The 14,895-nt window shown below is 40.4% G+C and overlaps 1 protein-coding gene across 9 annotated transcripts in view; it reads right to left on the minus strand.

Moving 5' to 3' along the window:
- The window catches only part of LOC140204816 (RNA binding protein fox-1 homolog 2-like), a 286,828-nt gene that overhangs the window by 32,664 nt on the left and 239,269 nt on the right, over positions 1-14,895 (minus strand). For all 9 annotated transcript variants that reach the window (XM_072271636.1, XM_072271635.1, XM_072271640.1 and 6 more), the window contains one exon: positions 3,982-4,035. In XM_072271636.1, the coding sequence (XP_072127737.1) occupies positions 3,982-4,035 (54 nt within the window). The remainder of the gene's footprint in view (positions 1-3,981; positions 4,036-14,895) is intronic.

Consider the following 14,895-nt stretch of genomic DNA (forward strand, 5'->3'; position numbering starts at 1 on the left):
AGAACCTTGGGGCATCTACCATTTGGTCCAGGTGACTTATCTATCTTCAGAACTTTGTTTCCCACAAACCTTCTCCCTGTTAATGGCAACTTCACACATTTCTGCCCTGACACTCTTCAAACTTCTGGCATATTGCTAATGACTTCCACAGTGAAGACTGATGCAAAATACTTACTCAGTTTGTCCATCTTTTCCTTAAGTCTTCCTAGCTGGCATGGTTTTCCAGCGGTCCAATATCTACTCTCACCTCTCTTTTACACTTTATATATTTGAAGAAACTTCTAGTACCTGCTTTAGTATTATTGGTAGTTTACCTTCCTATTCAGTCTTTTCATTTTTTTAAAAAATGACTTTTTTTAGTTACTTTTTTTTAAAAAAAATCTTCCCAATCTTCAAACTTCCCACTAACTTTTGCTCTATTATATGCCCTCTCTTTGGCTTTTATGTTGGCTTTGACTTCTCATTAGCTATGGCTGTGTCATCCTGCCTTCAGAACACTTCTTCCTGTTTAGGATGTATATATCCTGCACCTTCTGAGTTGCTCCCAGAAATTCTAGCCATTGCTGCTCTGTCGTCATCCCTGCCAGTGTTCTTCTCCAATCAATTTTAGCCAGGTCCTCTCTCATGCCTCTGTAATTCCCTTTACTACACTGTAATACTGATACATTTGACTTTAGTGTCTTCTCAAATTACAGGGTGAATTCTATCATATTATGTTCACTTTTCCAGTGCTCCTTTAGCTTAAGCTCTCTAATCAATTCCAGTTCACTGTACAACACCCAATCCAGAATAGCTGATCCCTAGTGGGCTCAACCACTAGCTGTTCTAAAAACCATGTTGTAGGCATTCTAGAGAATCCCCCTCTTGGGATCCAACACCAACCTGATTTTTCCAATCTACCTCCATATTGAAATTCCCCAAAACACTGCCCTTTTGACATGTGTTTTGTATCTCCAGCTGTAACTTGTAAATTACATCTTTACTACTTTTTGCGGGGTCTGTATATAACTCCCATCAGGGTCTTTTTAGCCTTACAGTCTCTTAGCTCTATGCACATTAAATCAACACATTCTGCCCCTATGTTACCTCTTTCTAACTATTTGATTTAATTTTTTTCCGATACAGCTATGTCAGCCCCTCTGCCTACCTGCCTGTCCTTTCGATACAATGTGTTCCTTGGGTGTTAAGCACCCAGCTATAATCTTTCAGCCATGATTCAGTGATGCCCATAACATCATACAGACCAATCTGTAAATCTTCCTTATTCATCTACTTTTTTCTGTATACTGCGTACATTCAAATATAACACCTTCAGTCCTGTATTCATCCTTTTTGATTTTGTCTGCCTTTTACAATGCAACTCATCCTGTTGACTGCAATTCTGCCCCATCATCAGCCTCTTCTTGCTAGCAGTCTCACTATACACTGCCTCTGTTCGCAAAGCAACTACCTCATCCTCAGTACCATCACTCCAGTTCCCACCCACTTTACTTTAAACCCTCCCAAACAGCTCTAGCCTTGTATCCTTATTTTGGAATGCTTTTTTAAGTTGAACCCATGGTCACATCCCAAGATTCAGTTTTATATGCCTCCATCTGAAGACAGTAATAGATTATTCAAAAATCTTAACTGATAATTCAGTTTACCTTCAAATTTTTTCTTACCAATGATCAGTGACAAATATCACTGATTTTTTGAACACAAACACATACAACTGAAACTATTAAAAACTGTCTGTTCCATGCATGGCCATACAAGTGCATGCAACCGGTACTAGTTAGAAAATGTTTGGCAAGTCTCCTGTCTCAATAAGGTGGCATAGTGTCCCAAATAATCAAAGGAAATCCCAGCTATTTTCTCAATTAGTTTTTGTTCTTTAAGAGTTGACCCAAATAAGTGACCACCCTGATTAACTGATGGCCCAATTAGCCAGAATCCACTGTATTTCTTTTTGGGGCAGAGGATGAAAGTTTCTACAGAAGCTAAAGAAATTAAGTTTCTAGGATTAAAATAAAACCAAGCAAACAAAAGAGCAAAATGTTCTTTTGATTTCAGTGGTCAACAAAAACTGCCATAAGTCTATCTTATCTAAATTTGGGATACCAGTCATTTACTACTTAAACCATGTACCCAGTGGACATCCCTCGACCCTACCTCCCCCAACCTAACCCTAACATCCAAAGGGCCACACACCCCAACTGAAGTGGACAATGCACCAATTAACCCTGGCCACACCTCCACTAAGGGGCCTACTTAACGCTGGGCCCCATGCTCCTTTTCCTCCCCCTCCCATGGGGAGGCCTGCATCCACATTCCTCCACCCTATCCCTAAACATAACAACTTCACCCATCCTACACACCCCCCATAAACCTGAGCCCTCTCTCCATCAGGGGGCCAAGTTCACCCCACTTCACCATCAGTTTGGGTGCTCTTTCAACTCCTCCCACCACTGCAAGGTCCAGTGGCTCCACCACCCAGCCATTTACCTAAGCCTAACACCTCCAACCCTCCTGCACACCCCCATAAACCCGAGCCCCCTCCCCACCAGGGAGCCAACTTCACCCCACAGTACCAGTCTAACACTACCTGCGCCACTCCACAAACATCCCCAACACTACCCTTCACCCAAATCCTAACTTCCAATGGACCGCGCACCTCAACTAAACCAGACAGCACCCTAAATAATCAAAGCTAGACCTCACAAAGGGGCTTAGGTAACACTGGCCCCTACCATCCTCTCTCGCACCCCACTCCACTATCAGTTTGGGTGCTCGTTCAACCACTCCCACCACCACAATGTCCCGCAGCCCCACCTCCCAACCATACCCCTAATCCTAACACCTCCAACCCTCCTATACTCCCCCATAAACCCGGGCCCTCTCCCCACCAGGGAGCCAGGTTCACCCCACATCACCAGTATCACGCCACCCCATAAACATCCCCAACCCTACCCTTCACCCTAATCCTAATTTCCAATGGACCGCACACCCCAACTAAACCGGACAGCACCCCAAATAACCCAAGCCAGACCCCACAAAGGGGCGTATGTAACACCGACCCCCACCATCCCCTCTCACACCCCACTCCACCATCAGCTTGAGTGCTCTTTCAATCCCTCCTTCCACCGCAATGTCCCGCAGCCCCACCCCACAGCCATACCCCTAAGCCGAACATCTCCAACCCTCCTATGCATCCCCATAAACCCAAGCCCTCACACACCAAGGGGCCAACTTCACCTAATATCACCAGCAGCTCTGTTACTCTTTCAGCCCACCCCCTTACTGCGAGATCCTGCAGACCCCCCCCCCCCACGATGCTAGTTGCCACCCCACCCCCCTTCACTGTGAATCTTCCACCCCCATTATCTAACTCTACCCCTGGGCCTGTCCCTCACCACAACACCCCTTAAGTAACTACTGCACAACCCCCAGATCATCACAGCACCCATTCCCTATAACCCTCCCCACAAAACACTATCCATAGGCAATAACTCCACCATTTTAATTTAAACTCCAGAACAGAGGTTAGCGAGGAGAAAGATCCCAATAAAGGCATGTCAGAGACTGAGGTGATGACAAAGTGGGTCAAAAACAAAGTGGCAAGGTGAAGTGATACTGCATCTCCAGTACGAGATCTACAAACACTAGAGGGATATTTTGCCCACTGCCCGCATACTCGTCCCAGCCTGGGCTCACTGTACTGATATCAGAAGCCTGATCTACAGATGGAAAATCTGTCACAGATCCACATTCAAAATGGATTAAAATCATATGTGAATCTACTGAAGTGCAACATTCTCAAAAACAGAAAACAAATTTTAGTGACAAATTTACTAATTTTTTTTTCCTCTCAGATTGATTCAAAGGTACAATGTAGTAAGTGAATAGAAACAGAGATAGAAATATAAGGAAACATAGAATCCTAGTTGAGACTTCTTTAAACTGTACAAAACACAACTGAAAGGTGATGCAACACTTTACCTGCATAAAATTCAGGACTGTAGACTGCACCAACTACAGGGCTCAGCTTCCAACCTGCAATTTAAATGCAAATGCACATTAAATGGTGGCGACATCAAGCTGTAATTTGAGCTTAATGCTGAGTACCCAAAAATAGTTACAATAAACAAATCAGAATACCTACAGATTCTGACAGATGTTGATCTACCAATTAATCTATCTTATATAGCTTTCTAAAAGCAACTTTAACCACATGGATGAAAAAAAAATGCACAATATTTGTGGTTGAACACCAGAGCTCTCAGTATCCTTGAGTTATATAAAGCAAAACCATCCAAACTCTGCACAAGTACAGGAGCTGCCTACTGACATTCACTATCAGGTTCACACAAGCTGCTTGGTCATGTTCTGGTGGTCAAATGTTGCTACCTACCATGGCACCTGAGGCAAGTTATAGAGTGTGATTCGTACCTTTGGAACTGCACTCCAGCAAAAGAGGCAATGCAATTAGGAGAGGAAGATAGGGAACAGACAGGGAGCAAAAACAAATAAGTAAATGTTTGCGAATTTAATTTCTATACACAGATGGTTGCTATGACTTCCAAATACAAAATGCTTTTCAGAGTGTTTGAAAGTATCACGTGTCCTAGTATGGTACATATAGGCATATTATCACTAACAAATATTGAAAAGGCTGATCTAGAAATTGGTCAGAGGTATGTTTGAGGAAGAGTTATAAAGGAAGCTGGGAATGTGGCAAGCCATGGGAGAGAATTCTGTGCAAGAGAGCTATACAAACGGTGGCAAGTCAACCAAAGAATTACAGCTTGGGTCAGAAAGCAGTGTATACCACCTGGCAACATGCTAAGAATGCAGACCTTGTAGATTGGCATCCTTTTCTTAAATGTGAGTTTGTTATTCTTCCTTGCCAGTTTTATTAAATGAACCAAGTTATTGGCAACCTTCCCAATTCCTACACTGAATTTTTCATCATCAACAATCTGTCACAATGAACCCAATACAGTAAAATGTATTGATTGTATGCTCAGACTCTGAGTATGATACAACAGTTTGTTGTATCATGAGTTTTCTTGTCAGTTACGGTATGGGAGAAGATGATGCAGGCATGGGCAAGACCCTAATGTAGTGCAAGTCGGGAGTACAGAGAAAAAGAAATCAAACAGAAGAGTCAAAAGATAGCTTCACTCCATTTACATCTCAAAACAAACAGAAATTAAGTCATCAAATTGTATAGTGGCACGGCAGTTGTCATGAGACGAACGATTGAGACCCAGAAACCTCTCGATATATGGGAGAGTTCCGTTCTGTTCAAGGTGTCAAATGCATTGGTGAAATCCAGAAAAGCAAAATATTGTATTTGCTGTTGCTTGTACATTAAGGTTGATGTAAAGAGACAATCATGTTGACTGAAGATCTTCCTGGCCAAATGATGCAGTAAACTTCCACCAATTACTTTGTCAAACAATTAGTGCTGTCTCTTCAAGATGGCTCCAGCAAAGGGCCCCCCAGTGATATGAGATGCCCTGAAGTAGCTGCAGTCACTCCCACCACATTTGTTTCCATGTCATAGAATTCACTTCCAAGACATCCCTCATTACCAGCTTCCTTTAATAGCCTTCCACAAATATGCTTCAAAGTTCTTGATCAGCACTTTCATGATTTGTTTTGACAGAGCCATCCCTCCCACAGGCATGGTGGCAGCCACACAGAAATGACAACAGATGGGGCTTTCTGTAATTCAGCCATAATTCTGTTTTAGCCAAGTAGTTTCCTACTGCAAAGAAATCAATAGATTTCCCTAGTTGCAATACGGAGAGTTTTTCACTGAACTCATCAATAACACAGCAATGAAAGATTATCAAACATAATCTTATTCCAAGCTGAAGATGTAGGCCCAGAATGCTTACTCTTTCTTCACGAGGCTTTCAGGCCCTCTTCCACACCCAATCTGAGCAATTACTGTATCACTACAAGGGTACCTATCTCTACCTAGGTAGAGAAACTTGACCTGTGGACAAGATTCCAAATGGGGTCCATAAAGTTGCAGCAAGATGATGTTATTATTACTCTTGCACTCAAAGTCAAATGAAGGTCAACATTTGTCTGCCTTTCTAAAAGCTTGCATATACTGGCATGTTACCTCTCAAACAATTTATGTACAAGGACGCTCACATGTCTCATGATTTCTCCCACTTTCTACTTCTTCTACCAAAGTGGAAGACTTCAAAATTATTCATCAGGCACCTCCTTATCTACTAAAATAAACAATTTAACATTCTGTCACATTATTCCATCTGCCATGTCTTCTTCCGTTCACTTAGCTTGGCCCTGTGCACTGAAAACTCTGCACCCTCTTCACAGCATACACTGTTACCCAGCTTTGTATTTTGGTCTTGTGATCCTCACTGAACTTGCATGTTTTACATTTGATCTCCTCATCCAACTCATTGATACAGATAGAATAGCTGCAGCATCAACACCCCATTAGGTGTTGTCTTTCAATCCAAAAATGACTGAGATCTCTGTCTTGGTGTCAGAACATCTTTCAGTAGAGTGAGCACTCGCATGGCAACAGGCCCCAACGGAAAACCTGGTAGGGCTCTGAAAACCTGTGCCAACCAAAGACATTTTCAATCTCCCATTGCTATAGTCCGAAGTTCCCACTTGCCTCAAAAGTGCAACAATCATAACAATGTCCAAGAAGAACAGGGTGAGTTGCCTTCATGACTATTGTCTAATAGCACTCATATCTATGGTGATGAAGTGCTTTGAGAGGTTTGATATGGCTAGAATCAACTCCTGCCAAAGGAAGGACCTGGACCCACTGCAACTTGCCTATTGCCAAAATAGGTCTACAGCAGATGTGATCTCATTGGCTCTTCGTGTGACCTTGGATCACCTGGACAATACTAATACTTACGTCAGGCTACTGTTCATTGACTACAGCTCAGCGTTTAACACAATCATTCTTACAATTCTGATCAAAAAGATCCAAAACCTGGGCCTTTGTACCTCCCTCTGCAACTGGATCCTCAACTTCTCCACTGGAAGACCAGTCTGTGTAGATTGGAAATAACATCCCCACCTTGCTGATAATCAACACTGGTGCACCTCAAGGATGTGTACTTAGCCCACAGCTCTACTCTCTCTACACCCATGACTGTGTGGCTAGGCACTGCCCAAATATCATCTATAAATTTGCTGATGACTCAACAATTGTTGGCAGAACGTCAGACGGTGCTGAGAAGACATACAGGAGCGAGACAGATCAACTGTTGAGCAACAACCTTACACTTGTCAGTAGACCAAAAAATTTATTGTGGACCTCAGAATATGTAAGACAAGGGAACACACCAGTCCTCATCAAAGGATCAGAAGTGGAAAGGGTGAACAATTTTAGGTACCTTTGTGTCAACATCTCTGAGGACCGATCCTGGACCCAACATAATGATGCAATTACAAAGGCGGCATGAAAGTGGTTGTATTTCATTATTTCATTAGGAGTTTGAGGAGATTTGGTATAACAGCCAAGACACTTGCAAGTTTCTACAGGTATACAGTGGATAGAATTCTAACTGGCTGTATCACCATCTAGTATGGGGGGGGGGCACTGCACAAGATCAAAATAAGCTGCAGGAGGTTGCAAACTCAGTCTGCTCCTTCGTGGGCACTAGCCTCCGTGGCAACCAGTACATCTTCCCAAGAACAATTTCTCAAAAAGACAGCACTCACCATTAAGGGTCCCCATCACCCAGAACATGTCATTCTCTTATTGCTACCATCAGGGAGCACACACACATAAGACATATACACATACACACATACATTTCTTGCTGTAATTTAGTTTTATGATACACTGCATTGTACTGCTGCCACATAACAACAAATTTCACAACATATGCCAGTGATATTAAACCTGACTCTGTTAATTCCTACTTCATCTGTTGTTCAATCCACAATTCCACAATCTACACCAACACTTTATTCGAACACTATGCCACTCTTTTTTCCTCCCACAATTGCGAGCTGCACTTTATTGAAGAACTTCAGAAAGTCCAAACAAACCACATGAACTCCATTTTCTGTCTTTAACCAAACCTCCATTCATACAAATATTTCTTTCCAAATACCACGTTTAATAATCTCGAGTGATAAAAGCCCTTTAAAAGTCCCAATGCATACCAATTTAATTTCCCTTATTTATTCTGCTAGTTACTACCATATTTCATGAATAAATATAATTTAAAAAAAATTTTCAAGAGTCACGTTACCACTTTCTTAACAATAGATTCCAGCATTTTCTCTGCTACGGATATTAGGCTAACTGGTTATGTCACCTATTTTCTTTTTTTAATCTCCTTTCTTAAAAAGTGGAATTAAATTTGTGACCTCTCAGTCTTTGGGAACCACACTGGGACCTATGGAACTTTTGAAGATGACAACTAATTTATCTCCATAGCCACTTCAAAACTCAATAAAGCAGATCATCAGGTAATGGAGATTTATTGCTTTGTGGTCCTAGTAATTTCACCTTTTAAAACTAAATCTAGTTTCTTTAGAGTTCTTTGTTCACTCTACAGATATATTTCATTATCATCTGCTCCCCCAACTGATTTCTTCCAATAATACAGACACAAAATATTTGTTGAATTTCTCCGCCATTTTTAAAATTTTTAACTCTGCCAAAAATTCATGGAACTATTCACTGCGAAAATTATAGAACAATCAATTTTATGAGTCACATAATAAAGATTCTGTTGAGAATTGTTCCGAGTTGAATTAAAAACAAGGCCAGAAACTTCTAAACTACAATATGGGTTTATTGAGGATAGAGGAACTAGGAAAGCAATTTTCATACTACGAATGCTTTCAGAAAGGACAATTGAATATCAAAATGATGTCTTTTTATGTCTTATTGATTTCACTAAAGCATTCGACAAAGTGCAACATGAAAAATTATTTTAAATTCTCGCTAAACTAAACATTGACGGAAGAGACCAACAACTGCTTCAAAATTTATATTGGAACCAAATGACGGCAGTAAAAATTGATGATAATATAAGCAGTTGGGCTAAAATTCAAAGAGGAGTTAGACAGGGATGCGTTGCCTCACCAGAATTGTTTAATATCTACAGTGAAATGATTCTCAGAGAAATAGGAGACCTAGATGGGATAAAAATTGGTGTTAACATCAACAATGCAAGATATGCAGATGATACCATTCTAACAGCAAGTGCTTCAGAAGACCTACAAATCCTCCTAGACAAAGTAGTACAAACAAGTGCAGATTTTGGTCTAACCGTCAACTGTAAAAAAAAACCAAATGTATGATAATATCAAAACAGCAGGATACTCCCAACTGCCAATTGTACATCGGTAACCAAGAGATTGAACAAAAGACCAGCTTTAATTACCTTGGTAGCTTCATATCACAAGATGCTAGAAGTAGAAATAAAAAGAATTGCCATTGCCAAAACCAACTTCCAAAAACTGAAACCCATTTTTACCAACAGACACATTTCTATGACAACAAGGCTTAGGCTACTAAAATGTTACATCTGGTCAATCTTGCTGTATGCTTCCGAAACATGGACTACAACACCAGAACTCCAAAGAAACTGAGAAGCAATAGAAATGCAGTTTCTTAGAAGAATGCTGAAAATATCATATAGAGATAGGGTAACTGATGAGACAGTACTCCAACGTGTCCATACAAAAAGATCTTTAATGAGAACATGAAATGAGAGGAAACTGAGGCTACGTCCATACTAGACCGGATAATTTTGAAAACGCTGGTTTCGAGTTAAAATGACAGGTGTCCACACTACGTGTTTTTCAAAATATCTCTGTCCACGCCAAAGTGGATATTTGGGTGAATCTACTCCTACTGGGCATGCACAGACACATCTACAGAAAACAAGCGAAGAGGAAACAGTACAATAGTTACGTTTCCGCGGCGGTGTTCTGCTACTTCCATTGGTCAAAAACTAGAGTACCAACAACAACAGCGAAAGGAAGTTTTCAACAATGTCTTCAAGGAATACAAAGAAAACCTCCGCTGGAAAAATCAGACCGGACTTCTTCATTTAACAGACAATGAAGTTGAGCTGTTTCTGCAAGTAACAAACGACTACAAAGTCAGCAAAGCAGTAGAGATGTTTAATTCCAAACAAACTATTAACGTAGACAATAAAGTAAACAACACATGCATGAAGCCGTTCTCTATCCAAGATCAACAAGAGATTGGAATCTTCTGCAGCCAGACCTGCGCAGTATTTCTGACATTATTATTTTAAAAAATAGACTCAATTAAATCAATTTAGGGGACCTAGTCAAAAAAGCTCACTCTACAATTTAACTCTCACGCCGTTCACACCGACTGTGCTTTATAACAGCCGTCTGGCAGTGCTTGCGCAGTACCAAACAGAAGCAGAAAAAGCATTGTTGTTGTGGTGTTGTCATAACAACGTTTTTAAATCTCTCCATTTCCCTGTCCACACTACAACGCAAAACAATCGTTTTCAAATTTACACACTCTGGAGAGTGTTTTCAAAAATCTCCGTTTTCAGGGGATGAAAACACTGTTTCAGTGTGGACAGAGGGTCAAAACGAAGAGAAAAAGCTTCGTTTTCAAAATTATCCGGCGTAGTGTGGATGTAGCCTGAAATTCCTGGGCCATGTCACCAGAAAGGGAGAAATAGAATGCCTTACATTACAAGGCAGTATGCCTGGGAAAACGTGGAAGAGGAAGGCAAAGAAGAAAATATATGGACACTGTGAAAGAACTAACAGATCTAAGTGTGCGGGATATCACTGACACTGCATGGGATCGTTCGATGTGGAAAGCCATGATCGCCCAAGTGTGTAATGTGCAAGGCACATGAAGAGGAAGAATTTTTTTAAAACTCAAAATCAAACTGCTTCTGCCCCAATCTGAAAGAACTCATAGAATCAATTTCAGTTTCTGTGTTCTTTGCAAGCTCTTCTCTTGTATTATATTTTAACACATCATTGCCTTGGCTATCTTCTAATGAATTCTAAATAATTTTCCAACTCATCTTTTTCTTTGATTTAATACTAATATTCTCTTGATTCCTTCTTATACTTGCTGTCAGTCTTTTCTCATGAATTTCCTTAGCCTCGTTTCCTTTATCACCTTTTTTTGATTTTCATGTGATCAGACTAGTTTCTATGTTAATACTGACATCAGTTATATATATTCTTTAGTTGCTGCATGACTTCACTCTTGAAATAGCCAGTTAACTTCATTGGTGGGCAAATTACGAGAATCCATTCTAAAGGATGATATATGAGCTTCACCTTCATTTAAATCAGGGACAATAACAAATCCACATTCGAAGTTTGATGAACAATTGGAATTTTTAACAAGCACATCTGCTTGTTAATGCAAATATCTAATTGGCCAATCAGTGGCAGCATCTCAATGCATGGTCAAGAGGTTCAGTTGTTCAAACCAAACATCAGAATGGGGAAGAAATGTGGTCTATGTGACTTTGACCATTGAATGACTGTAAGTGCTAGACATGGTAATTTGAGTATCTCAGACACTGCTGATCTCTAGGAATTTTCATGCAGTCTCCAGATTTTATAGAATGGTGTAAAATAACAGAAAAAAAAAATCTAGTGAGCAGCAGGGTGAAAACATCTTGTTGATGAGAGAGATCAGAGGAGATTGGCCAGACTAGTTCAAGTTGACAGGAAGTCAACAGTAACTCAAAATAATGTGTTAAAACAGCAGCATGCAGAGTACCTATGAATGCACAAAACATCAAAGTAAATGGGCTACAGCAGCAGAAGGGTTCCATTCCTGTACCTAATGAAGTGGCCACTGTGTATAATAATGATTTTGACCTAAAATATATGGAGCATGATTAATAGCATGTGGATAATTCTAAAAATTAGCTGCTTAGTTGACAGAGTAAAGCTCCAGGTCGCAAGAATATATACAAGGTCTAGATAATTGAGCAGAAAAACAGCAAATGTAATTTCAGAGAAGTTTGAGACAATGTATTTGAGAAATGTAATAGGGCAAGAGAATACACAATGAAGGTACAAAGTGGTGTGGAAGAACAGAAGGATCATCAAGTACATATCCAAGATCCTTAAACTTTGCAGGACAGATCATAAGGTTATTGAAAAGGTTGAATATTTTATTAACAGCAGAGGTGTTATGAATTTGTTTCTGCACACCATATTGCACAAAAGATGTGACTGCACTGGAGTGAGTGTACAGAAGATTTACAAGGATGTGGCCAGGACTGGACAAACATTTAACAGCAATGGCTGAATAAGCATAGGGTTTTCTTTTAGGAAGATGAGTGAAGACTTAATTGATAATTAGAATTTTTTCTGATACAAAAGAATTAATTTTTTCTTGAGGCATTAAGACCCCTTGCCTTAGCCAAGAGATCACAAATCAAGACACAGAGTTCTCTGATAGAACTACCTGAAGGAAGGTGAGGAAAAGGATTTCACCCATCCCCTCAAGAGTGTAGTAATGGATCATAAATTCCTTGTCTTAAAGGATGATAGGAGCAGAATCACTCATCACATTTAAATAGTACCTGCATGTTTCAGAAGATCTGTGACCTGTAGGACTAAGGCTGTAGTGTTGGAAAGCAGCAGTAAGCAGCTCTTTTAAAGCGTGCACTGATAGCACAGCTCAAATCATTTCCCCTGTGTCACAAGTTTTCTATCATTTCTATAAGTCTCTGCCTGATTCAACACATACATTAAAATTAGCTACAGGGTGATGTCACACATTTAATGTGACAAAAGATCCATGGTTAGCTTAATGCCAAAAAACAGCTGAGTGTCTTACTCTCTGCATCTCCAAACTGTACAGTGCTTATAAAAAGTATTCACCCCCCTTGGAAGTTATCATGTTTTATTGTCTTACAACATTGAATCACAATGGATATATTTTGGGTTTTTTTTGACACTGATCAACAGAAAGACTCCTTTGTGTCAAGTGAAAACTGATCTCTTCAAAGTGATCCAAATTAATTACAAACACAAAATCACTGATTACATAAATATTCAACACCTTTACCATGACACACTAAGTCATCACTAGTGCAGCCAACTGGTTTTAGAAGTCACATAACTAGTTAAATGGAGATCACCTGTGTACAGTCAATGTGTTTCAATTGACTGTAGTAAAAATACACCTGTATCTGGAAGGTCCAACTGCTGGTGAGTCAGCATCCTGGCAAAAACGATACCACAAAGACAAGAGAACACTCCAAGCAACTCTGTAAAAAGGTTACTGAAAAGCACAAGTGTGGAGATGGATACAAGAAAAATTCCAAGGCAATGAATATCCCTTGGAGTACAGTTAAGTCAATCATCAAGAAATGGAAAGAATATGGCACAGCTGTAAATCTGCCTAGTGCAGGCCATCCTCAAAAACTGAGTGACTGTGCAAGAAGGGGACTAGTGAGGTAGGCCACCAAGAGACCAATTACAACTCTGGAGGAGTTACAAGCTTCAGTGGCTAAGATGGAGAGACTGGGCATACAACAAATGTTGCCCGGGTGCTTCACCAGTCGCAGCTTTATGGGAGAGTGGCAAAGAGAAAGCCACTGTCGAAGAAAACTCACATGAAATCTCAGCTAGATTTTGCCAAAAGGCATATGGGAGACTCTGAAGTCAGCTGGAAGAATGCTCTATGGTCTGATGAAACCAAAATTGAGCTGTTTGGCCATTAGGCTAAATGCTATGTTTGGCGTGAGCCAAACACTGAACATCATTGTGGAAGACACTAGTAATATGGTGGAAGTTGCAGAGCATAAGGGGTCAGAAGTGTGTGAATTTGCCATTGCTAGGGAGAAGGTTCTAGGGAAACTGAAATGTCTGAAGGTAGATAAGTCACCTTGACCAGATGGTGTACACCCCAGAGTTCTGAAAGAGGTGGCTGAAAAGATTGTGGAGGCATTAGTAATGATCTTTCAAGAATCACTTAATTCTGGAATGGTTCTAGAAGACTGGAAAATTGCAAACATCACTCCTTTCTTCAAAAAAAGAGGCAGAAGAAAATAAATCACAGGCCATTTAGTATGACCTCAGTGGTTGGGAAGATGTTGGAGTCAATTGTTAAGGATGTGGTTTTGGGGTACTTGGAGGCACATGATAAAATAGGCCATTGTCAGCATATTTCCTCAAGGGAAATTCTTGCCTGACAAGATTAATGGAGTTATTTTTTAAGAAATAACAAGTTAAACAAAAGAGAATCGGTTGATGCTATGTACTTGAATTTTCAGAAGACGTCTGACAGGGTGCCACACGAGGCTGCTTAAAAAGTTAAGAGCCCATGGTATTACAGAAAACATACTACCATGGATAAAGAATTGACTGATTGGGAGGAGGCAAAGAATGGGAATTAAGGGAGCCTTTTCTGGTTGGCTGCCAGTGACAAAGTGCTGTTCCACAGAGGTCTGTGTTGGGACTGCTTCTTTTATATGTCAATGACTTGGATGACTGAATCGATTGGCTTTGTTGCAAATTTGCAGATGATACAAAGATAGCAGGAGGGGCAGGTAGTTTTGAGGAAGTAGAAAAGCTAAAGAAGGATTCAGACAGATTAGTAGAATGGCCAAAGAAGTGGCAGATGGAATACAGTGCTGGGAAGTGTATGGTCATGCACTTTGGTAGAAGAAATCAAGGGGTAGGCTATATAAATGGAGTGAAAATTCCAAAATCTCAGGTGCAAAGGGACTTGGGAGTCCTTGTGCAGGATTCACTAAAAGTTAATCTGCAGGTCAGGTCTGTGGTGAGGAAGGTAAATGTGATGTTAGTATTTATTTCAAGAGGACTAGAATATAAAAGCAAGGACGCAATGTTGAGGTTTTATAAAGCACTGGTGAAGCCTCAAGGCTGATTTATACTTGTGCG

This window comes from Mobula birostris, chromosome 11 (assembly GCF_030028105.1).
Source record: "Mobula birostris isolate sMobBir1 chromosome 11, sMobBir1.hap1, whole genome shotgun sequence".
Classification (NCBI taxonomy): Eukaryota; Metazoa; Chordata; class Chondrichthyes; order Myliobatiformes; family Myliobatidae; genus Mobula; species Mobula birostris.